This window comes from Austrofundulus limnaeus, unplaced genomic scaffold, assembly GCF_001266775.1.
Source record: "Austrofundulus limnaeus strain Quisiro unplaced genomic scaffold, Austrofundulus_limnaeus-1.0 Scaffold1481, whole genome shotgun sequence".
Lineage (NCBI taxonomy): Eukaryota > Metazoa > Chordata > Actinopteri > Cyprinodontiformes > Rivulidae > Austrofundulus > Austrofundulus limnaeus.
In genome coordinates, this window is record NW_013953883.1 from 4,770 (window position 1) to 30,205 (window position 25,436).

General features: G+C 37.8%; 2 protein-coding genes across 6 annotated transcripts in view; one reads left to right on the forward strand and one right to left on the reverse strand.

Annotated features, from left to right (window-relative positions):
* Positions 1 to 18,706, forward strand: part of golga2 (golgin A2) — a 21,671-nt gene extending 2,965 nt beyond the window's left edge. The window contains exons 2-28 of one of the 5 annotated variants that reach the window (XM_014032559.1): positions 1,778 to 1,927; positions 3,995 to 4,063; positions 5,436 to 5,588; positions 5,865 to 5,911; positions 6,384 to 6,447; positions 6,982 to 7,041; positions 7,919 to 7,999; positions 8,483 to 8,521; positions 8,639 to 8,701; positions 9,064 to 9,157; positions 9,256 to 9,362; positions 9,731 to 9,789; positions 9,976 to 10,117; positions 10,270 to 10,359; positions 10,763 to 10,870; positions 10,957 to 11,044; positions 11,267 to 11,409; positions 11,840 to 12,058; positions 12,234 to 12,347; positions 12,553 to 12,777; positions 13,527 to 13,626; positions 13,856 to 13,947; positions 14,381 to 14,594; positions 14,696 to 14,857; positions 14,989 to 15,095; positions 15,536 to 15,728; positions 15,904 to 18,706. In XM_014032559.1, the coding sequence (XP_013888013.1) occupies positions 1,778 to 1,927; positions 3,995 to 4,063; positions 5,436 to 5,588; positions 5,865 to 5,911; positions 6,384 to 6,447; positions 6,982 to 7,041; positions 7,919 to 7,999; positions 8,483 to 8,521; positions 8,639 to 8,701; positions 9,064 to 9,157; positions 9,256 to 9,362; positions 9,731 to 9,789; positions 9,976 to 10,117; positions 10,270 to 10,359; positions 10,763 to 10,870; positions 10,957 to 11,044; positions 11,267 to 11,409; positions 11,840 to 12,058; positions 12,234 to 12,347; positions 12,553 to 12,777; positions 13,527 to 13,626; positions 13,856 to 13,947; positions 14,381 to 14,594; positions 14,696 to 14,857; positions 14,989 to 15,095; positions 15,536 to 15,728; positions 15,904 to 16,172 (3,252 nt within the window). In that variant the 3' untranslated portion in view covers positions 16,173 to 18,706. The remainder of the gene's footprint in view (positions 1 to 1,777; positions 1,928 to 3,994; positions 4,064 to 5,435; positions 5,589 to 5,864; positions 5,912 to 6,383; positions 6,448 to 6,981; positions 7,042 to 7,918; positions 8,000 to 8,482; positions 8,522 to 8,638; positions 8,702 to 9,063; positions 9,158 to 9,255; positions 9,363 to 9,730; positions 9,790 to 9,975; positions 10,118 to 10,269; positions 10,360 to 10,762; positions 10,871 to 10,956; positions 11,045 to 11,266; positions 11,410 to 11,839; positions 12,059 to 12,233; positions 12,348 to 12,552; positions 12,778 to 13,526; positions 13,627 to 13,855; positions 13,948 to 14,380; positions 14,595 to 14,695; positions 14,858 to 14,988; positions 15,096 to 15,535; positions 15,729 to 15,903) is intronic. The other 4 variants (XM_014032561.1, XM_014032562.1, XM_014032560.1 and 1 more) reach the window with 4 other exon arrangements.
* A 1,331-nt stretch (positions 18,707 to 20,037) lies between these two features.
* Positions 20,038 to 25,177, reverse strand: LOC106535532 (dynamin-1; the record flags this gene model as incomplete). The annotated part of the gene is given in 2 exon segments (XM_014032564.1): positions 20,038 to 20,555; positions 24,974 to 25,177. Coding segments are annotated over 2 exon segments (223 nt in total), but the record flags the coding sequence as incomplete, so codon positions are not given.
* Positions 25,178 to 25,436: the final 259 nt, after the last annotated feature.

Below are 25,436 nucleotides of genomic sequence, written 5' to 3' on the forward strand. Positions count from 1 at the left end.
TTTTTTTTTTTTTTGCTTCAGCCTCTAGTCCCCTTTAACAGCTGTTGTAGGTAGGCCCCATAAGGTTATACATGTTTTACGCCGTTACGTGTAGTTATTCAAGTCCTGTATACAATTCTCGAGTGTTTTTACTTCCTAGTCTGCTTTAAAGGAGCCGGATTTCGCTGTGATCTATTAAAGTGATCTTGAGCAATATAACTTAAGACTTGTTGATGTTTTTTATGCTTACTTGAACAGTTTGCTTTTTAAAAAATAATTCAATGCAGTGCCTTGACTTATCCATTTGTTTATTTATTGACTTATTTGCTTACCTACCTACAGTCTATTAATCTTTGAAGCTTAAAATGCTTACAGCAGGGTTGTGTTTAGACAAAGCTGACAACTTAGCCACTCCTTCCCCATTTTCTTTATAATTCTTACTTTCATTAACAGTTTGACTGCTGTTCATAGTTTTGGAGGCCTGGTATTTCTTTTGTTCTTCGTTTGTCTACTTTCCACATCATCGGGTAAAAGGCTTGAGCAGAAAACTTAGCAAAAAAATGTCAAAGTTTAAGCCAAATACCTCAGAGAGCTTCAGAAAACCTGAAGTACTATTGACCAAAGCAAGTAAAAAGAATAAAAGAAAGTTTGGCTCATTGCAAGCAAATTTAAGTAAATTAAACATGCTGTTCTTCATAATGTTAATCTTTGGGGGTGTAAGAAAATATCGATACACTGAAATATCGCGATATTTCATTTCCCGATACTGTATCGATTATTCTAAAGCCCTGTATCGATTTTTTTGTTAAGGTTTAAAATGTCAACTTTCCTGCCAATTTTTATGTTGTAGTTCAGTTTCTGACCACTAGTTGGCAGCAGTGAGCCAGCCATTTGGCTCCTCTACCTCTTTAGCCCCAGAGAGTAAGGGTAGCATTAGCATTGTAAGTAAACATTAGCTTTTCTTTTTTTTTCAGTAAGAGGTTTTTATTTAATATAATTTTTGGACAAATTAATCGCAATATACTGCCTTGCTTACAGTATCCCAATATATCGGGATATATTGTATCGTGACCCCTCTGTTATGATATGTATCGTATCGCCAAATTCTTGCCAATACACAGCCCTATTAATCTTTATTAGTTTTATTTCAGAACAACAATCCAATAAACAGATAATTTGAAGCAGTCAGTCATTGGGGTTTTCTGATTAGCTGTTTGATTCAGGCTAATTCTTTAAATTATAGAAAATTTTAAGAAAATAGGAGCAGTACATGTCTTTATTTCAGACTAAATGCAACATTAGAAACTTGTTCTAAACTAGTTGACTGTATAGAACTATTTTGGAGGCTTGTTGATAGCTATGGAAAAATTATTTTAATCTTAAATTCTCAGAAACAGCCTTGTTTGTTTGAGTCTGCAAGTCCTACCATATGTTTCAAAAGGTGCAAAGTTTGTGGACTTGGTAGGGAGAAGGTCGGTTAGAGCCGTAACCAGGATCTTTGTTTTGGCCTTCACAAATATCTCTCACTGTCCACTGCATTTGCAACACTGCAGTTACAATTTGAAGCTATTAAAACCATATTTGTATTTTTTACTTATCAAATAATTTATAAACTGCCGTTTTTAAATTCTGAAATTATTCTAAAAATACCGCACATATTGTGTACCCTCAGTGATACAAAACACTAGGAAAATTAAAAAAAAAACATAAATGATAGGAAAATGTACAGTATATTTTTTTCCCAATTCAAACATTCAATAGCCACTTTGTTTCCTCTTCATTTTTGTGTGTCGTTCAGCTGAAGGAGTTTCAGCAGAAGAGCTCCCCCGCTTCGATAGGAGGAGAGAAGGGTGGAGGAGGAAGTGGAGCAGGATCCAAGAAGAAGAGGAAAGTGAAGGAACTGAGCCAACCAGATGCACCTTCAACAGACAGAGATTCCCCAGATAACGTAAGTCATCCATACACACTTCAGTTATTTGGCCTTGGTGGTTGAAGGCATTTGTGTCTGCATTCTGGCTCAATCAAAAAAATAAAATAAAACAATTTAGGAATTTTGGGAGGTATGGGAGCTACACTTGATTAAAGAAACACAACATGCTCATCATTATTCTTTTATGCTTTATTTTACCAAGTTTCAATGTTTTGTAATAGTCTTATTGATAAATCCAATATTTTGGACAAAAAACTAAACACGTGACACATTTGTGCCTTTTCATCACAATGACGAATTATTTAGGGTCACAATGTGAAGTTAAAGCTGAAGTAGTCTCCTAATGCACAAGTATAATTATGTATAAATACACAGTCATGTTTTTTTTCCTTAGTTGGAAAAGGCTTTGTATGATCATTTGCATTTTAAGATTTTTTTACTGTAATTATTCAAATGAAAAGAAGTATACACATTCTTACAAATGATGAGTCATAGTTTCTTTTCTCTACTGATTTATATTTGACAATTTCTTTTGTGCTACTATGAGTTTGTAGAAAAAGTGGATTCTTTAGAGTGATTTTTGACGAAATAGTCTAATTTACCATCCAACCAGCCGTTGATCCATTTTTCTACACCCTTTTTCTTGCCGGCTCACAGGGAGCTGGTGCCTCTCTCCAGAGGTCATTGTGAGAGAGGCGGGGTACAGCCTGGACAAGCACAAGTCCATCACAGGGACACACAGAGACAAACAAACATTGAGAGTCTCACCTACAGCTAGGGGCAATTTAGCGTTGCCAATTACCCTTACATGCACTTGTGCACAGGGTGAACATACAAACCCCACCCAGAAAGGCTGCAGGCTCCTTCAGCCTTCTTATTGTGAGGTGACAGCTCTAACCATTGCACATAGCAAAAACTACAACTAACTTTTTTTAAAATCTTCAGTCATAATAAATTTGACATACTGTTAACAAAACCAATGATTTATTGTTCATGTTCATTTTTCTTTTTAGAAAATTATGGTGTAAAATGTGCAGAAAAACATGAGCTGCCAGTAACAAAGTCAAAAAACATGAGCTCCTTGGCTTTCTTATTTACTTTTTTTATTACTTGTCACAACTGTTACACATCAATCTCAAGAATAAGTGAATTGAGACACCAATGTGTACTTGTGTACCGCTGTTGAAGCACATGCACTTAACGTGGTTGTGCTTGATGACATTTGACCTGAATTTAGACCCATTCTTTTGACAGCTGTTGCTGTGCTTCTCACTGCTACAGTTATTGTGACTTCAGTCTGCAACAGAAATAAACTTGAGCATTACACTTTATTGGTTTTATCAGCTAAAAAAGACATTTGTAGGACACTGACACATACATTTGCTGCGCTTTCCGTCTCTGCTGCTAATTTGAAACTTTTCTCGCCCAAATTTTCTGTATATCCTGTTGCATGCTTTTTTCATTATTTTCTTCAGCCAGTCATATTAGTGACTTACTGTATTTTGCTTTATTGGTTAAATAAACAATGCTACCTCACTATAGTAGCATTTGGAAATATTGAGTAGGGCTGCTCAATATATCGCAATAAAGTTTATCGTCATCACCATAACTGCCTATGCAATAGGCATACTGCAAAAAACTGCATATAAATGGTTGGCTCAATCTGATAAACCAATGAACCACATCAAAATATAACCACTTAGTAGAGAAAATGTTGGACAACTGCAGTAAGAGAATGTGCAGTTGTATTTAGGTTAACTTTTATTTAAAGTTCTTAAAGACGTAAAATAATCCCTTAGTTCTTCAAGGGAAAAGGTTAACTACTTCAGCTTTTATTTCATTCAGCTTGTTTGTTTAATTTAATCATTGTGATTATGGCGGAAATGAACGTCCTAATGATGGTTTGGTCAGGGTTTATTTCCTGTAGTTCCTTTTTTTAACCCTCATCTTTTCTGCACACTCACTTTTAGACCTCGTTCTTGTAGAAGCTGCTTCTTTGTGCGTTTGTTTACCACTCTTTCATTAGGTAAATTGCTCCCTGCCCTGTTACTTCTCTCTCTTAGTCTCTGTTTTTTTTTGCTGTAGTTTGACAGTATTCTGAAAGCACTTAGTCAGAGCAATGGAGTAGTCTTCTCCCCTAATGGCAACTGTCAGGTGAGCTTCTCTCCCTTTTCTCCTGCAGTGCTAAAAACCTTTTCATTTCTTTTCAGCCTTGCTGTAAATGGAAATTCTTATTTCCATTGTTGTGCTGTTTCCATTTTCTTACATCCATTTATCAAATAATTTCCCTTTCATTTACATAAACCAAAAAGCTTGTGAAGAATTTAATTGCAAAATTTTAAAGCAGTTTCAAGAAACTTTTAAAATTATTCAAATATCTAGTGTTTGTTTCCGCAAGTAGGGCTGCCACAAACGATTATTTTAATAATCGATTAATCACCGATTATTTATTCGATTAGTCGACTAATCGGATCATACGTTAATTGAATATAAAACATTGAGCTTATCACGTCAGAATGCAGCTGCTGTTGTATAACTATCGTTAGATATTAGCTATATGCTAACTAAAAATAATTGCTGTTGAAGGCAAGTTCTGCTCTGCAGATATTGTACAGGTTTCTCTTTCATTTTCTTAAAATGATCCCACACTTTTGAGCTACTTTGCTGGGTAGCCATGATACCAGAGCCTGTCTGTATAATGTCTTGTGACGTCCACRGCCTACCCCAGTTAACACTACTGTGCATGTGTGTCAAGGACAGAAAGGCAGATGTGGCAGTGGAAGGTGTCAAAGCCGTTTGGAGAGAAAAACAAAGTAAATAACAACAAAAAAAAGAAAACGATTAATCGATTATTAAATTAGTCATCGATTATTTTAATAATCGATTAGTCGTCGATTAATCGATTAATCGTGGCAGCCCTAGCCACAAGCACTGCATATTTCGTGTGATTTTTTTTTTCTTTTTTCCCCAGAGATGCCTATCTCATGTTCATTATGAATGCTTGGAATTTGCACAGTCATGGATGCATACCTGTGTTGTGTGTTGCTAAAGACATCAGGCAGGCATTCAGGAAAAACAAGAATGTTTGTGCTTATTTTTCAGCTGGTTCCTTTTGTTTGCTGCTTTTTTAGTTTTAATTATCTGCATTGTAAAAAGTTACTTTGATTATTTTAAGCATTTTCTTCACATCTTCCTCAGCTCATTAAAGCTGTAACTTGTTAAGCTTGTGCAACATATTGGGACACCACTCGAACAACTATCCTATTGTAGTTGTCACTAAGAGTTACTTTTTTGTTTTATAAGCAATTTAACTCTTTTTTTTTTTTTTCAGGTTGCATATTTTTTCTCTTAATTAGCCACAAACTGTTACATAATTATCGAGACATAAGCTGTAAACTATGTTTATTTTACCACTCATTTTAAATAACATTTGTGCAAATAGCTATGTGTAGTTTGCAGATGGTGTTTCTGTTGCTGATAACTGCATTAAAACTGTGTGTGCATTTTTGTGTATGTGTTACCTCAGGCCTTGGCTGACATGGAAGCTGTGGGGTCTTCTGTTCCCCAGCTACAGGAGGAGCCGCACAGCGAGCCTGGCCGCAGCTCACCTGTGTCTAACCCCGCTAGTGCTAACACTGCTACTAACTCTGAGTTTGTCAGTCACAACACTGAGCCGCAGGTGTGTCTCCCTGTTTGTCTCTGCTTTTTAAAACATGTTTTATCTCTGTTTAATATTAATCCATCTAGCTAAAAAGTCAACATTGAGTGTAAACCTCTGTGTTCTCGGTAGGGAGGGTTAGAATTCTATAGAGATGGGTTTTGTTGTATTTTATACAGAAATATCGTGTCTGTCTGTGATGTCTTTTTTGCTCAAATGTCATTGAATCGTGTGTACTAACAAACATCTAGTGTTGTGTATTGATTGTACTCTTAACTTTTCTCCTTTTTTATACAGGACTGCTCTGATACCAATGGCAATGAGAGTTTAAAAGAGCAAAACAGGTGTGTTATTTTACTTCTTCTAAAACATATCATTTTTGACAGATTCTGTATTTTATCTATAGGAGCTGAGGGTTAATTAAAGTGCAGCAGCAAGCAGTATGTGTCAAGGATTTATGTTGTTATTGTTTTGATATTTGTTGCGTTGTTGTACTTTTTGCATATCCATGGAATTATCACAAGGTCCTATTTTTGATAACTGTTTTTTCTACCATATATCAAAAAATAAAAAAGAATATCTTTCACTTGACCTCAAGATGATACTGCTATTCAATTCAAACTTTATTGAAGACTCAGAATCCTGTCCTGGTCCATATTTCACTGTTTTGTATATGAAGCACAACTTTGTTTATGGTACACTGGATTGGAAAACCTATTAAGACTGCCTGGGCTTTATTTTAGGCTATTATTATCAATAAATTGTATGTGCAGCGGTATAGCAAACGTAATGCGTTTTGTCTCCTCTGTCCTTCAGACCGCTGTCTTCCACGGAGAGCCTGCGACAGATTTCCCAGCAGCTGAATGGTCTGGTCTCTGAGGTATGTTGTTAGACCCAACAGCATCATCCATTGCCTCTCTATCTCTGTCACAATCCTTTTTTGTCATACAATGTTGAGCTTTTAACAGCAACAACACACCACCACTGCTCACTGTCAAGCAGTGTGTGTTTCACCTATTGTTGGCAAGAATGCACTGAAAGCGTTTTCAGTATTGTTAGACCTGAAGCACACTGACACCATCATCTGGTACATAAAACCAGCCTGATAAACAATGTCTGCTCTGAACTTGGTTTGAATTTGCACATTTAGAAATGAACTACAAAGTGTGCTTTATGTTATTATCATTACTAAGGTAACATTTCAGCACATTAAGGTGAAATTCAGCTTTTACTGCTGCTGAAAGGTCTGCAATGCAATAAGTACATTTTCTTTTAGTTTCTAAAGGTCTAAGTTTTTTTTATCCAAGGTTGCCACTACAAGTCACACAGTGTTCACATGGTATATTTTTGAAATATTTAAAGCACCTGATTATATCTGCTTTAGAAGTGTATAAATCAGTCTGTGTCCTTCCAGTCATCTGCTGCATACGTGAATGGAGAAACTGCACCTTGTGTCAATGAGAAAGAACTTGAGGTAAAAACGCAAAGTTTTTTGTAATCATAATTTTTCTGTGACTTATTTCTGACACTTCAAACCTGTTTCAACTTCTAGAATAATGCAACGTCATGTTTCTCTGTAAAGTATCAGTGACCTACTTTGTGACATATTTAATTTCCAGTACAATGACACCTTCACATATGATATTGTTTATCATTATATGATACCGTCATTGTTAGGCCAGTATCTTTTATACTGTAGACTAGATTTACTCTGATATGTCTTTTTTTTTAAGAAATAAAATGCTTGTTTAATTGCTGAATTGTAGATGAGTTTACCAAAACTCAGGATGAAGGATTTTTTCTGATTAAAAATGGATTTCAAAAACTCTTAAATAATGAAGCTTAAGTAAAGTACAAGAAATATGCCTAAATAAAATAAAAAACATTAAATAATTTCCAACTGATAAAGTACCAAAAAATATATTTCTGTAACTATATTTTATTATGTTGCTGATTTTTTGACGCTCGATGTATTTTTAAAACATTTTTGCACATATAGATTTAGTTTTATTTTTAATAGTTTATTAGGATTCTGCTATGTTTTCGTTGACCCCATAAAATATTTTAAAATCCATCATTTACTTCAATTATTATTTACGTCACCTCATCATGAAAAGCTTTTTTTTCCTCCCCCTCTTTCTTTATAACCATTTGTTACGGTGCCATTATTTGCCTCCATGTTAATATGTCACATCTGAATATTTATCTTCCTTCTGTGTTCTTTGTTTAACTTTGGTCACTGCACTTTATCCATGTCTTGTGTTTTATTTATTTATTTATTTATTTATTTATTTATTTTGTGTATGTGTTTTTTGTTTTTCATTTCCCGGATGCATGTGTGCACGTGACAGAGTCGGAACCAGGAGCTGGCAGCCGCTCTGGAATCTAGCAAGCTAACAAATTCTCAGCTCAATACCAAGCTAGACCAGCTGGTAAGAAGCTGTGTGAATGCATAAATGCGTGTGTGCATTGATGTTAGCATTGATTTTTCTTCCACAGTTATTTGAGTCTGTCTGTGTGTTGCAATGGACTTTGCATGTCATCATAACCTGAATATTTTTGCATGTTTTTCCCCCTCTCATTTTCATTTGCTGCTCAGGTTAATTAACTTGTAATCTTCAAATGATAACCTCAGTTTGAGTGATGTTAAAGATTCATAAACTGTTTGCTGTAGCATGACTGTAAAAGCTTGTCAAGCAAGTTTAGCACACTAACCACAGAGAACTCGGAGCTTTAAAAAAAACACGACTTACAAAAGAGGTTTATTATTTCTGCCCGTTGCACAGGCGAGTTATGTCTGGCATGCAGATTAGGTTATTTCCAGAATTTTGTTATGTTTTATGGGATAACATTTTGTTATGGAATAGTGAAATTAATGTTATTATACCTAAATTTCCAATCTGTCTGTTACACAGGTACATCAAACTCAGGAACTCTCAGATCAGTTGCAAAAGGTTGGAAATTTTTCTCTCATTATTTCACAGCGTGTATATTTCTGTTTTACGTTATAATCTGCTGGACGTTCAGCTTCACCTTGCTAAATTTGAAACTTTCTGTTTCTCTGCCTTCAGGAGCGAAAAGAATTCGAACAGAAATACACAAAAGAGCAAGGAGCCATGCGGGAACAGTTGCAAGTAAAATCATCAGACTGATTTTTTTCTTCTTTCTTAATGTTACCTTTTATAAATGCAGTGTTGTCATAACAGAAAAACTAATAGAGTTTCACTGTATTGTCACAGAGTGTATCAATTTACATGTTGTGTCACCGTTACATAAATGAAAAGAAGTCTTTAGTTGTCAGCTTATCCATTACAAGTGTCCCAGTTGTTCACACAGCAAAGCACATCTGTTCAAATTCTGGATTATTTTAGCAAATTTAGTTTTCTATAGTGATCTGTTTTTAGTTTTCTTGTAATTGTTATATGGGACTTAAGATGTGATCAAATATTTAGTTTCATGAAGAAATTCCCTCTTTGTTCACTTGTCCTCTCCAAAGGTTCACATTCAGACTATTGGTATACTGGTGTCAGAGAAATCTGAGCTACAAACAGCACTACAATACACACAACAGGCCGCACGGCAGAAAACAGGTGTGTGTGTGTGTGTTTTGTCTGGTATTCTTTCCATTGCTTAGCTGTATGATTACGTGCTCATTATTATGTTTTTTCTTTTCTTTCTGACTACGTAGTTGAGGCAGAGGAGCTTAATAACCGTCTGCAAGCAACAAAGCAGAGAGTTTCAGAGCTGGAGCGAACGCTCTCTACTGTCTCAGCACAGCAGAAACAGTTTGAGAAGGTAACATACATTAAAATATCCCCTTAAGATACGGCTAATGCAGATGCAAAGTTCTATATAATAACAAATATACTGAATTTTATTTATTTTATATCAAACTTTATTCATTCCATAAAAACATAATTATATGTACAATAAAAAAGAAAATACAAATAAAATGAAATGAAAGGCGGCAGAGAGAAGAAAAAAATCTTATATCTGCCCCTTTTTTCCCCAAGTATAAATTCAAACTATAATAATCTTCAGTTAACAAAACAATAAGAATTTACACTTATCTCTATTCTCATAACTGACATGAAGAACCATTTACTTTTTATCTTATGTTTTTATATTATTTGTCGTGTCAGAAATCAAATTTTGTTTTGCAGCAAAACAAAGAACTTGAAAAGGAAAGAGACGGTTTGAGGCTAGAGATGTTTAGAGTCAAGTAAGTCATTTCACTTTGTTGTACTTGAAGAAATTGTGTATTTTTTTTATTTCTCAGCAAACCAGTTAAAATATGTATCTGCTTTGACTTCAAACCTGTCTTTTCTATCATATTATGTGGTATTTAATAAAGAATGTGCCGATGTCTTTAGTCAATAAATTGGAAATAATCTGTGTGTGTTTGCAGCAATTTGAGTGACGAGTCAAAGCAGCAAAGCTCAGAGCTGTCTGAGCAGTTAAAACTGAGGACACAAGATAACGCTGCAATGAGGCTGGAGCTAGACGATCTTCGCAAGAGGCTTGAGATAGCTGACCTCATGTTGCAACAGGTGTGTAAGGATATGTGCAAACATTTTCACAGGTCGAACTCAATTGAAGTTTGTTTTCTGTATGTTTGCAGTTGGCTAATTGTTGGAATTAGTTTTTGTTATTTGCATGTTTACATTTTATTCTAAAATAGTGTTTCTTTTGATTTCTTTAGTGTTCCAGTCAGTCAGATCCCACCAGTGCAAACCAGCAGGTCCAGTTACTGCTGGAACAGAAGCAACAGCTGGAAGTACAAAATCACCAGGTTGGTCTTTTTATTAGCATCTATTACTGCATGTAATGGTAAAAGCTCTGAGATGGAATTCAAGGTTGTAAACTTACAACCTGTATTTATTTTACATAAATGTCTGATTTTAACCCTAACAAAGCTCAATTGAAAAAGTTGACAGTGAAGAATTAGAAACTATTGAATCTATAACAGAGGTGAGAATATAGATTATATTACTGATCTGTCAGGTTTTTTCATTGTGAAACAGATTCTTTGTGTGGATGAGAGACTGTGTATAGCACCTAGTAAAACTTAGCAGAACTAAACAGTATGCACATATATGCAACTTTTCAGGGTGTGACTGAAGCACAGCATCTATAAAAAGAACAAAGACACAACTATTAACACAAGCTTATCTGTTATTAACTTGTTATTGTAGCTTATAGAGTCTATCACCCAGCTGAAGACAGAGAGAGACTGTTACGTGGAGCGGATCCAGGAGGAGGGCCGTGTGTGGAAGGACAAAACAGAGCAGCTGCTAACACAGGTGAAGATACATCAGCATAAACCATGCTTTACTAATGATCCGACAATAATTGTTTTTAATTGATGTGTCAATTTCTGTCCATCAAGGTCTCTTTGGTGGCGGAGGAAAGGGACAGAAACATCAACAGAGTCCAGGAACTGGAGGCCAGCATTGCAGAGTTGAAAAATGCTGCAGGTGAGCTGTGAACACAGACCTGCTGAAGTGCTGCTTCTAAGTTCTCAATATGTTTCAATAGTTTAGCATGAAAACTTTGTTCTATAGAAAGTAATACCTGCTTGACGCACTTATCAGATACAATATAAAGCAGAACGCTGGTTGAGAACTAAAACTGTAGCACATTTGATATATATCTCTTAAAATATTATTTAACCATAACTCTCTTTTTGTTGCTTTCAGCAATATTATCTGTGGAGAAAGAAACCCAAAGTGCCACAGAACCCAAGTCCTCAGAACCATCAGAGAGAGAGGTGGCTCTGCAGGAGGCCCTCAGTACTTTACAACAGGAGAAAGATGCTGTTACTGCACAGTTCCAATCACAGGTAGCCATTGAATTGTTTGGTTTAAACATATTAAAATATAAAAATAATAAATATCTTCCATCTTTCATTAGTCATTTGTTCCCAACATTTCAAAAGAAGCAAAAAAAAATTTTAATCAATGAATGTTTTATCGAGTGTTTTCAGTTTGGGGGCAGCATGATGACTTTAGTGGTTAGGACTGTTGCCTCACACATGCAGGTCCTGGGTTCAAGTCCAAAACGGTGTGTTTGTGTGGAGTTTGCATGCTCTCATCATGTTTGAGTGGGTTTTCTCTGGATACTCAGGTTTCCTCCCATGGTTCAAAATCATGCATGTTTAGATTGCCTTCAGGCTGGGGCCCTCCTTGAAAAGAGATCTGTGATTTGCCTGGTTAAATAAAGGGTTATGAATAAATGAATAATGTTCAATCCTCTTTAATATTTCCCCACAGCTCCGAGACAACGAGCAGCTCAGTCGCTTGTGTGCAGAGCAGGAGGCACGTCTGGGGGAGCTGGAGGGTCAGGTAGAGAACCAAGTCCAGGAGGCGGAGGACCGCCGGCGCATGTTGGAGGATGTTCAGTCAGACAAGGCCACAATAAGCCGGGCTCTCACCCAGAACCGAACACTGAAGGACCAGTTGGCTGAGCTGCAGAATGGCTTTGTCAAACTGGTGAGGAAATGTTTCTATTTTTGTTTTAATCTTCTAAGAACATTTATCTTTTTAAGTATTTAGATATGTCCTTGTTTCTACTAAAGCTCGCTGGATTATTATATAAATAACGTTCCTAAAGAGACATTTTCATGATAAAATGTATCATACTGTATCTTCCTTCATAATTACGTAGACTAATGAGAACATGGAGCTGACGACTGCCATCCAGTCAGAGCAACATGTTAAAAAGGAGCTGGCACGCAGGATGGGTGAACTGCAGGAGAACCTGCACAATGTCAAAGAGCAGGTGAGATGTTCAGCACAATACACTAAAATAAACTTTCCTGATATTTTTCTTGATGTACTTTTTGTGAGTTACTACAACATGTTTCAGTTATTTTTATTTACTCAGGTACCTATCCTATACGTATGATAATACGGTTATTTAAAAATCGTGGTTTGAAAACTCTACTTTTTGGTGTTGACATCCCTCTTCCTTTCATTGCCTCCAGCTGGAGCTGAAATGTCAGGAGATCCAGGGTCTTACAGAGCAGAGAGACCAGGTGGTGGCCCATCTGCAGCAGTATAGCAGCGCCTACCAAGCCCTGGTTTCAGAGAGGGAACAGCTCCACCAACAGTATCTGCAGCAGAGCCAGCTCATGGATCGGCTGCAGCACGATGAAAGTCACAGCCGTGCACAGCTGGATATCAGCTACAATCAGCTCAGACAAGCACAGGTATGTCTGGCACAAATAATACCTTTTATTGTCTGTGACCATTTATGACCACACTGTGAAATCCAAGTAGAAGAAAAACTCAGAAACAAAATCTGGAACTCTGCTCACAGACCACTGTTTCCACTGTATACATATATTTTAGTGTATGATAAAACTGTTTTAAATTAAGAGAGAGCGTTTTGTGTGATAGAATATTGCATGAATAAAGTTCAGAACAGGCTAACAAACCAACTTAACACCACTAACATTTATCATACTTACAAACTTGACATGTTTGGGTGAAATTTGACGATTTCTAAACAAAATAAGTCATCCCAAGAGTTTTTTTTTTTTTTTCTTTTTGAGTTTGGGTGGAGTTCACGTAATAACTTCATATTGGCTGTATGATTTCTGGAAAGGATCGATTTAAGTGACCATGTTAAGCTACATTAAAAGCTCTTTTAAACGTTCTAAAACAAACTCTCCCATTCTTTTATTGTAAAATAAGTGTGCTGTAAACTATAAGTAGCAGCTAGTTGGACCGATCCAAAGTGGATCAGAATGAAATCATCAAATGAGAGGATTTAACGAATGCTTAGTTCTTTGCATAAAATGTTAAAAAGCAGCTTAGATATTTTCTAAAATAAATTTAAATGGTTTAAAATAACGTTGACATGCATGTAACGAAAGGTATTCCTGTCTCATCTCCCCCTGGCACTAAGACACATCAGATGTTTTACAGCTGTTGTTTTATTTCTTTCTTTTTGCAGGAGCATTTGGAACAGTTAGTCAGAGACAATGAGCAGCTGAAGACTGAAGTAAAGGAGCTGCTCAACAGCTCAGCCCTCAAGGTCGAATCCAGAAACCAAGGTAGATGTTTACCTGTTAAAGTTCAATTATATCCCAACAAACAATTAAATGTTTTAACTGATAGAAAGCACTTCTTTAAAAAGTCATAGTTTTAAAATCTATACCTTCTAAAAGCACAGACCGTATAAAACAAGGCAGCCTAATTACAAACAAATTAGCTTAAACAGTTATCTAGGATGTTACGATATATTCAGGTGTATTGATTGTTTTATTTTCTTGTATAATTTAGGAGATGGAGTGGAAAACCAGTCAGTGCAAGAAAGTCCTCCAGTGTCGTCCTCCATTGTCATTCCAGAAGACTTCGAGAGCCAGAAAGAAATGGTAAAGAGAGTGATGAATGTTATTGTTCCCAAACTGTTCATATGCAGAAAATTTATTTTCTGTGTTTATCAAGATTACACTTTTTGAAGTAGCCAGTTTCAAGGTGACCCTTTTTTGATTTTGAATCATGAAAATATAAATTTACTATTTTACCATCTTTAAAGTTACTTTAACTGCAAACGTTAGAAAATATTAAAAGAAAAACATATTAGTCTATTTCTAGTCAAAATATTTGAATAACGACAATGAAAAAATGTTGTAGATGCTTGGAAATTTATTATTTACAATTTAAAGAATTATGTCATGGGTTCATAAGTTCAACTAAATCTCTGCATGGAGTTGATTCAGGCTGACTCAGCATTACTCACCCGAGTTAGCCGTGTCATGTGTACCATCACACAGTTTTAATCAACTCTTCTCCGTCCACTAACAGGAGGATTTTATCCGTGGTGCTTTGGCTCAGTTAGAAGCTGAAAGAGACGAGGTCAGGCGGCAGCTGGACGAGGAGCGCCGGCTCCACATGGCAGCCCGCCAACAGGCCGCTGTGGCCCTCAGACTTGAGCAGCAACATCTCAACTACAAACCTGTGCATGAAAATGACCAGGAGCTCCATCAGAGTCAGTGCCAACACAGTCACGACCATTCAGGTGAGAAAACAAAAAATGGTGACCAAGTTTGTGTGACTACTTTTTTATGTTCTCTGATACTATCTCCTGTGTAAAATTGTAATATTCTCTGTGCAATTCAGATGGAGGAGTGCCAGTAGAAGTACATCAGGCCCTGCAAGCTGCAATGGAGAAGCTCCAGGTGCGTTTCACCTCCCTCATGCAGGAGAAAGCTGATCTGAAGGAGCGAGTGGAGGAACTGGAGCACCGCTGCATCCAGTTATCAGGAGAGACCGACACTATAGGTCAGACAGAATGATGTCATCGTGCCGTTTTAGTTTCTAAAGATCTAAAATTAATCATCGTTACAGATAGATTTTTGAAAGCATTATTTCTGTAGTGGATTTGGTTCTGATGATGTCTGTTTCTGTTTTAGGGGAGTACATTGCTCTGTACCAGAGTCAGCGGGCCATCATGAAGCAGAAACACTTAGAGAAAGAGCAATATATTAACATGCTGGCACAGGACAAGGAGGAGATGAAGGTAATTTAAAACCTGCAAACATTTTTCTAGATATTTTATTTTTTACAGTTTGTTTTGGAACTGTTAGAATCCACAGTCTAACAGTGTTGGATGTGACTTTACTGTATTTTTTTATGTATAGGAATAATTTTTATCATGGCACATAAGTGTCAGTCACTGTGTGGTTTTAATAAGTACAATTAAAGTGCAAACCAAATTAAGATCAATAAATGCTTTTCTAAAGTAAACAAAGATACAAAATGTGTACTTTAAACCTCCACAGTATGATAGGTGTTCTGTCTTCAGACAGTGTGGAGTTTATTCAACAGATTAACTTTTTTTGTTGCGTGCTACACATTCAGTCTGTCATCACTGATTATTTTAACAAAAGAACTGTTTTGTGTTAAACCGACTTGGTTTCTTGTCCTTGCTTTGTCACTTTTATCTCCACCGTTCATCAGGCCAAACTGGCTGAGCTGCAGGATCTGGTCATGAGGCTGGTGGCTGAGAGGAACGACTGGTACAACCGCTACGCTGGAGCCGTAGCCGGAACGGCAGCAGCAAATCCGGACCTACTTCCTGTCGGGGAGGAGCACGCTCACTCACAGCATGAAGGACATAAACAAGCTGATCCTAATGCCGTCAGCGGAGAGGGTAAGCACAAGAATACAAATCATAAAACAAGATTTCTGCAGTTTTTGTTCTAGTTATTGGTCAAATAATGAACAAAATACTTAACAGTAAATTAGTATGAAGATAAAAACAAACTAGTTTGGTTCAGTTTAAAGTTAATGTATGTTTCCTGCTCCAATTGTTTTGTTTATTTCAGAAGCAATGGAGGTCAACTCTCTGTCCGAGCCACACCAAGCTTTGGAAGCCGCCTCATCCCAGACGTTACCGTCTGGATCTCCTCAGACTGAACCCAAACTCCTGGTGCCCAAAGAGGACGGCACGGCACGGCAAATCATGCAGCTCCTCCAGGAGATCCAGAACCCGCAGGGAGCTCAACGATCGGCACCTTTCCTGGGAGAGAACCCCTGCATCCCGTTCTTTTACCGGCCTGATGAACAGGACGAAGTGAAGATCCTGGTGGTGTGAGCTTATGTGTCTGAGACATGATGGAAACGTCCGGGGATGTGGGAACGTTGGGAACCACATTTGTAGCTTATTGATCATATTTACAAACACTTACTATGAAAATTGACAACTTAAAACTGGTCAAAGATGCAAATATCTTTGACCAGTTGATTTGAAATGCCCCCCTTTTTGTTCTACGTGTTTGCTTTTGTTATAGATGGACGATAATCAATATTCTTAAATGCAATTTGATTACTCTGATTATTACACTTTTTAAATTTCTGTTCCCTTCTTGCCACCCGTCTCACACTAATGTGCAATAAAGGTACTGTAAACCCAGGCCCTCAGCTGGAACAGTACCTAAAAAAGCTGTCCAATTTTTCTGCAATTATTGTTTTTTTTTTTTTGTTACAAATGTCAGTTTTAATTTTACAGTACACATGCCAAAAACACAGCATCGCGTTTGAATGTAACAACCCAGATATTTACCTGTACGTAAAATGTGAAGAGAAGGGTGGGTCGGTAAAGATGAGTCGGAAACAAAATTTGTTGCACGGAAAGCTTTTAAACTTTAAGCGTTGAAGTCTTGAGCTCGCTACGTTACAGTCAAGTCCAAGGAGAGGAACGCGTGTTGCTGATTGGTACTTTTTTCAAATACTACCTTCTGTTTTCTTTTTATAGTTTTCTGTCAAACACTGAAAATAACTCAAGTTTGTACATCGCCTAATGTCAATAGTTGTGAAGTATTTTTGCGTCATGGTGTTTTAAACGTCTTGTTAGGCTGAGAAACATCAGCATCATTACAAACGGGTGCTTGATCAGATCAAATAAGGGCATAGATGCAATTTAAATACCCCGTGAAGTTAAAAAAATGAAAGTTATGAAGGCATGATGGGCATTTCTTCCAGTGTGTCGTTCCCATCCTGGGTTTCAGCGCTGCAGGCCTCATTGTTTCTTCAATATGTCCCGCTTAGGCTTTTCCTTTGGAGCTCCTGACTGATCTCACCATTCCAGTCACATTTATTGTTCATAAGTAGTTTCAACGAGAACTGGACTTTTTATTCCTCGAGGTCTTCAACTTCATAAACAAATTGACATTATTACTAAGAGCCTGTTCTTTTCTGTTACGTTTACAGCTAGTTCTTCATATCGAAAGATGGATTATTACACAAACTGGATGTGTGTGGGTGTGTGGTGCTTTGAAATTCAGATACTTTATTTAGCCAAAATATTTGCATCTTTTGTACCTTTTTTTTTGTCTGTCAGGATGTAGAAGTATGATTGCACTAAAACTGTACAGAACTCCTCATTCAGCGTTGTCCCATCCGGCTGTTTGGACCGAGATGTTTGACGGGAGACAAGAGAAATCCTATGAAGCTTCAAAGCTGAGGATTCTTCTGAATTTACCTGAAAGATTGATACCTTGGGATGAGCAGAGTGTAAAAAATAGGAAGAAAAAGTACAATTAACAGTACTGCTATCTTAAAAAAAATTTTTTTTTTCTATAGGTGAGGGACCAGTCAGGCTTTGAGAAAAATATTTAAGCAACTCAAATTTGCTATAATCACATCCAGAAATAATTATCTAGGTTTTTGGGGCATTAAAAAAAAGAGAATCTCAAGATCAGAATTGGTTATTTTTGAGCAAAATTAAAGCTTGTAAGTGCTCATAGTCATAAATGTAGATTGGAGAACATTGATTCAGATCAGATTCTTGTTTCCTTTGACAGCTAAGAGACTTTTTGCAAGTATTGTTTTGCTTATTTTGAATGTCTGAACTTGATATCTTTTTTTGCTCATTTCCTAAACTCTAAAATTGCAATCTTATTATCTATCACTAGAAAAAGCCATCGTAAGTTGGTCCAGTCGTATTTAAAAAGCAAAATGTTTCTAAAGAATATAAAACGTGTATTTGCCAGACTTGCTGAGTGGTGTTTGCAGGGAAAGTAAAGAGCATTGACCCTAAACCAGGTGGTTTCTGGGTAATTTTATTCTCATTCTTTCCTTATTCTGCCTTTTTTTTTATATCAAATCTCATTTAATTTTTATTTCACTTTTTTGGGAGTGGTCAATTTCATGAAGTAAATTAAATCTATCTGGGCTGTGTGAAATAAACGTGGATAAATGAATTTCAGATGCTTTCTGCTTAATAAGTGTAATTAAAGAAGCGTTTATGTCTTTACTGTAAAGGAGGAAGTGTAAATACTGTAACTGTGTAACATATTGTACATTATGCCTGATGTGTGTTGGTGTAGGAGCTGAATTTGCCACGTTTACTGGCATTGTGTGTTTGTCTAAATGCAGAGTTCCACTGTTGATGGTTACTGACGGGCTGCAATTTAATACAAAGATGGACAGAAAAAAAGAGAAAATATTCTATTTATTTGGACTAAGTTAGTATCTCAACTAATCAGTTTTAATATAAACTTGAAGTGAGTGTTGGGTGGGAATGAAGGATCACTGAGTGACCTGATTTGAGTGCTGCTCTGACTTTTTTTTTTTTTCCCTTGAGTCAAAATTTCTCCCCTTCTGAATAAAATTGATTTAGCAACATAAGCAGTATGTCTTCTTTAACTCTCCATTGCAGTTGTTTATTAAAATGAACAGGTGTTTAGCAGACAACACACTTCAACAGATTAACATGCTGATTAGCTGCTTTCACAAAATAATTTTAAAAATCCATACGGTCAGAGCCGGCTCTTGGCATTGGCGAACTAGGCGGTCGCCTAGAGCGCCATCTGCTGGAGGGGGCGCCGAACTGCAGAAGAAAAAAATTATTTGTAATCCCTGGTTGTAACTCTGCTCAGTGCCTCTTTCAGTTAGCTTTGTCTTAAAAAACTATAATGAAGTATTACAGGAAAAATAAACTACTCTACCCATAAAACACCGCAAACGCCCCCACCCTCTCATTTGTTTGACGTTGCACTGACTCATCCTGCTCCGACACTCTGACGGGGGAGGGGCTAGTAGTGCCTCTCAGGTAGCGGTTCATGTTGACAAACTCAATAAGTCTGTATTTTGTTGTCCCATACATGTCAACCTCTTCGCACGTTTACCTGTATAAAAAGCCTCAAAAATCCGTAAATTTTGCAAAAAAAATCCATACAACTCCCACCAGGGGACGGAGGGAGGGGAGAGCAAATAAATCTTAAGTTTTCCATAGTACTTTACACTGTCAAACTTGTTTTTAGGGTTTAAAATTGGGGTGGTTGGAACATAGTTTGGGGTGGGGGTTGCGCTTCAACTCGCCTAGGGCACCAAAATGGCTAGAGCCAGCACTGCATCCAGTGGTTAATGAGATATTTGTTGTCCGCCTTTGCTTTTCAAAATTGATCAAATTTGTACTTTGTTTGAAACATGCATTTGCTAAGGAACTGCATGTTTAAGTCACTAAATGACCATGGGATTGGAATCCTTTTAATTGTTAAAGTCAGACTTTAAGCTTACCAAGGCATTTGTGCACAAAGTAAAGACAATAAGGCAGGGGTGTCTAATCCTGGACCTGGGGGGCCATGATCCTGCATGTTTTTTATGTTTCCCTGCTCAGTGATTGAATTACCTCTAAGTTCTGCACAAGCCTGTTAATCACCCATTCAAATTAGGTGTGTTGGAGCAGAAAAAGCTCTAAAACCTGCAGGCTAGTGGCCCACCAGTTCCAGGATTGAACACCCCCTGCTATAAGGATATGGTTGAATGACTTCCTGGTCCACTCAAAGCTCTGACCTCAGCTCTATCAGGCACCTTTGAGATGGTCAGAGTTTGCAAGCCAGGTCTTCTTGTCCAACATCACAGCTTAATCTCATAATGCTGTACATAGAAACACTAAAACATCATTGACTAACTTTTTTTTAACGAATGTCTAATTAAAATAAAAGAAATCATACTCATTCCAGTACTCAGAGGTGTTTAATGTGTTGGGAGAGTACAGTTACACTCGTCAAAAACAAAAAGAGCACCCTCCCTGTTTCCAGCAAAGTTATTCAACAACCTGACGTTTTATCCTCTTATTGTTGCTAAATATTCTATAGTTGATGATTTAAACATTCTGCTGTTTTATATGTTGCAGACTAAAGTTTCTAAACAGGGAGAGTACAAGTCCAATAAAATGCACCACATATACAGAAGAACGCCATAAAATATGTCCATAATCAACTAAATATTAATAAATAACGAGGAGGATGTGCTTCACAGGGCGGAGTGTTCCATAAATGACTGGACTGAGGATCCGGTATGTGATTTTTGTGTGTGAGGGAAAAAATACAACACATATACACTGAGGGTGAAGTTCAGCAGTAAGAAAAAAAAAGGATGGGAAGGTGGGTATGAATTCAACAACGTGAGGGCTCAACACAAGGTTTGATGCACAGACTGTGACCTTTCGTGTTCTCACTCACCCCCGTGACCACTGAGAGAAGGGAGGATGAAAAGAAAAAGAACAAAAAGAAGTAAATGTTTCCCTGTTTTTATACCAAAGTGTTTGATACACAATCAGCCCTGACTTAAGGCTAGCCTTTTATTTCCTGTTACTATCTGAATAAAAACGACGACTAACAGTCTTAAAGAGCAACTCAGGCCACAAAGTGGTTCCCTGTCTGGTTTATTGATGTCCTGATTCTTCTCTGATTGATGTTTCACTACATTTAGACCTCGCCGCCACAAGATAATAATGATTCCTGCAAAAGGAGAAAAGCACAGGGAACAGACAGTTTTTTCCTCTTTCTCTTTGTTGCATAGGTTATCTGAAAGCACAAACAGACGTTTCAGGAGATGCTTTTTAAAGGGGCGGGGAGTTCTCGAAGAGAGCTGAAAAGGCTCTTGACTTTCTGAGGAGAGAGGGACGTGAAGGAAAGATGAGCAGAAGCAGCCCTTGTCTGTTCAGGCGTCCTGAGCCGGAGAGTGTGGAGGAGGCGGTCCATCCTTCCCTCACTTCTTCTCAGCCCTCCTCCATCAGCTGAGTGAAAGAGTGAGCGGTGGGTGAATTAATGTTTTAGGTTTAAAGAGACCAAAGGGAGGTTCTTCTAAGAGTCGAATGGCGGCAGGGGGCTCTCCGTACGAGAGGGACCCTTATTGTGACCCATTACATCGAAATGAGGATTAAGTCAAATTTGGTCAAAATGACCTGATCATATTTTCAGATTCCTGGCTTTAAAAGCTACATTTTGATACTTAGATCATCCTGATATTCTAAGTAGATCCAGAGATATTATCAGTGCACATTGCCAATGCAATGCACACTATTGTGATTCGTTTCCCATCCAAATCATCTCAACTTTGCCATGCTTCTCCTCCTGCATACTTTGTCCTAGAGCTGCCATTGTAATTTATATCTGTAAAGCTCCTGTGCCAAATGATGGCTATTCCTTTTGGTGCCTGTAAAACTTATAGTTTATGAAATATTAATGTTTAATGAATTATAATGGCAGTCAATGGAGCCTTGTATTGGTCCAATACTGTCCCATGCTGTACTCAACTTGGTACTGCACCATAGTTTAATATTTCAACTCAGTAGTTCAGTGTTTACAGTACTAATATGATTGTATTTTGATGTTTTACTATAATATTGTCTTAATATTGCTCGATTGTAATATTATGCATTTGTGTGTCAATAATTGTATTGGCAATGTGGCCTCTTTCTGCACACATACAAACCAACCCCTGCCACCATTTACTGCCACAGTTCTATTGGTCTAATGGTCTATGTCATGGACTTACATGTGGGAGATCAGGGTTCAAAACCCAGCAAATGCAACTTTAACAAAAAAATCTCTTCAAATTTCATGGTGTCACACAATTACCTTAATTACAAACACCTGCTGACGTGACARRHRCAAGCTGGTATAGAAAACACATTTGAACTTGGTCAAAGTTCATTCTGCAAGTCCAATGCTGCAGGCAAAGCCATGCTACATGGCAATGCACACTTGTTTTTACATCGTAAAAACCCATGTCTAGTTTAATTTGTCTTGTTGGTTACAATAATACATAAATATTTGATCTAAATCCTAATTTTATGTAATTTTAATGAGGATTTATTTTAGGTCATTTTAAAAAAGAAATGCAAATAGAATTTGAATATTGCTATTTCCCAGCTGGAAAGAAGCAAAAACATTGCAAGCTCACAGGGAAAATCTCAACATTTTAAGGCGTTTTTCCTCAAAATCTGGTTTTTGTTTGCTAATGTTCAAAAAAGTGCTTCAAAATTTTTTTGTTTGGATAATATTTCAGACAATTCAAAGAAATTATACATTGATAACACATTTATTTGTTATATTTTGACAAAATGTAATTTTTGCAAGTGTTTTAATCAAAACACTATCTCCACATACAACTTTTAGACTTAATCCTCATTTCGATGTGATGGCTCACTTGGCCTGAAGTTTTAAAGGAAAATAAAACCCTATTTGGCAGGAAATGCATAAAAAAAAAACCCGAAATCATGCAAGCGATGAACACAAAATCTATAAATCTAAGTTCTAAGCAGCTTTTAGGGGTCCTCGCTTATGATTTTTTTGCGAGGGGTTGAGCACAATTACAAACCCAAACCTGGAAACAATAATGAAGAAACAAAACATACACAAAACGTCAGTGATTATCCAGATCAATTCAGTTTGCATCACCTTTCTTAAATAAATACTTCACATATAGTTTAGAAATGTTCCTTTTTTTCCTGAACCTGAAATGCTGCAAACAGGGGGAAAAAATAACATTTACTTTGCTTTGCTTTTTCACAAAAAAGCAGAGATGCCTTCAAGTTTTTTCTCATCTCAAAACATGCAGGAAGCTCCCTGTACCTCCATAAGAAGTAATTCCAAATCCCTGTTATACATTAACTTGATACACTGCAGTACTAAGACCTTATAAACTTAAGTGTTTACTTTGTGCTATTAATTTATTACCAAGTGCAATTCCTTTGTGATATGTTTTTCCTCAACATAACAGAAGTCGTATTTTCAGGTGAAGTATTTCTTTTAAAAGATGACTGATTAAAGCAGAAAGAAAAAGAAATTAAGTGAAGCATCATGGTGAATTTGTAGATATTTACCTCCCTTAGTTTAAAAGAATCAATCTGCAGTAAGTCTGCTTGGGTATACTGGTTCATTAGAATTTAATAAATGGTCTCTACAGTGAAATTTGTCATGCAAGTGCATTTCAAGTATTCTGCATTTCGGCGTAAACAGGAATGAGAGCTGGGAGGTGAGGGGAGCTTGAGGCGTGGATTAAAAGAGTTTGTTAATGAAGAGGAGAGGAGGACGGGAGGGGAGCCCGTGGAGGTCAGACGAGGCAGGAGGTGGCAGCAAGGTGGCGCTGTTTGTCTGCAGAAGCCTCATCCAGAGGAGGGCGAGACAGACGGAGGAGGAGGTGGGAGAGGAAGGCGCTCGGAGGCCTAGTGGGTTGGAGAAGGTGGGGGTCTCCGACTGGCGTGAACACACAAGGAGAGACACACAGAGGAGAAAAGGGGCAGGATTAGTCTTTTAAAAGTGCTCATATGTACTGATGTTTGTGTCACTATTGATGATCCATATTAGAAGTTTCAGGTCCTCCGTGAATCATGACACATACACTGACCCACACGAGGATTCATTTGCGCGAAAATACACACGGATGAAACCCAGAAACACGACCAACATCTCAGTTAGATGAAGATGTTGTAACTGCAGCTGGTGTTGAAATGCTTTCACAAGCATTGAGATAAACTATGAAGCTCTTTTGTATTGTTTCTGCAAACAACAGAGATGTGCTTAACAGATGAGATATCAGGGGAAATACACAACATACATGATATTTTAAACAGTTCAATTCTATTTAACTAGTTGTTTCCATTGGGATAAATCTGTTCCCCCCCACTTCCTGCTGCCTAGGTTTGACATAAATTATTCAACTCCACAAAGCCCATGCAGTGCTCTGAGTGGAGACGTGAACAGCAAAGGGGGGCGGGGCAAAACAGGAAGTGACATGCAGCCAAAAGACGCCCTCTGGGATGTCTTTCAGGCTTACGATCATGATAAAGATGGCAGATATTTCCCAACATACCCGACGTGTTAGTTAGTCCTCAGCAGCCAGGGACAGTGATTCTGCAGAGGGAACCACAGTCGTTTGTGTATGTGTGTGACAAAGGTGTGGTGAAGAAGAGAGAGGCGAAAACGGAGCAGGAGGACAGGAAAAAGAAGTGCAGACGGTAACAGTTAGGATCCACCAACGTCGCACGTGCTCGGCTCTCCTTCAGGACACACATGGGTGCAGGGCGATGATACGGATCGAATAAAATCCATGTTCTAACAGCCGTCTTAAAAATGCTCATTTAATTAATTTATTTGTTTATTTGCTTTTTGTTCCGGTGAGAGCTCAGCTCAGAGACGTTGGTGTCCACAAAACAAGCTGCTATTCTCACAACCAGTTAGAGAAGGTAACTAACTGACGGACAGGCAGGCAGAGACACGTGTCAGTCATGACGAGCTGCAGTGAGGGTGGGTGTTAAGGGTGAACTGTGAGCACGCTGCTGCAGGAGAGGAGAGTGTGTGCTGAAAGGTTAGTACAGAGAGAAACTAAAGTCATTACAATAAGTGATTGTTTTTGTTTGTTTTTGCACCTCATAAGAACCACTAGCTGTTAGTCTAATCATCTACCCTCTACGACAACTAGCTCTAATTTCATTTACCTCCTTTTTCCCCTCATCCGAGCATCTTCACACCCCCCTAACATCAAAGTATCATAAAAATGCTTTAACCGTCTAATTTATTAACGATAAAACATTTGTTTGGCAGGTTTAAAGACAGCGTCTTAGGTTTATAAAAGTCTCTCATGTGCCTTTTCTTTGGTCCTCACCTGGGCACACTAGGGGGTGCACGATTAGGTCTGGAGGGCACAGTGGGAGGCGGCCCACCGTGTGGGTCGGGAGAAGCTCCGGGACGAGATGGGACTGGCGGTCCCCCGGCAGGGGGAGGCCCGGGTGGAGGTCCACGAGAACCTGGGCGGGCTGGGGGACCCGGAGGAGCCCTGCGGTTTGGTGTGGGACTGGTTGCAGGAGATCTGACCAAAGAAACAGCAGGAGAAGAAAGGAAGGACCAAAAATAAATGTTAGAGAAGGCCCATTATTAGCTAGCTGGCAAGAGCACAAATGGTCAAATTAAGATTAGAATAACAAATACTGTCCTGAAAATTGGACTGCGTTGACACTCCAGACTAAGACTAACCAGTAGATGGATGGATGGATGGATGGATGGATGGATGGATGGATGGATGGATGGATGGATGGATGGATGGATGGATGGATGGATGGATGGATGGA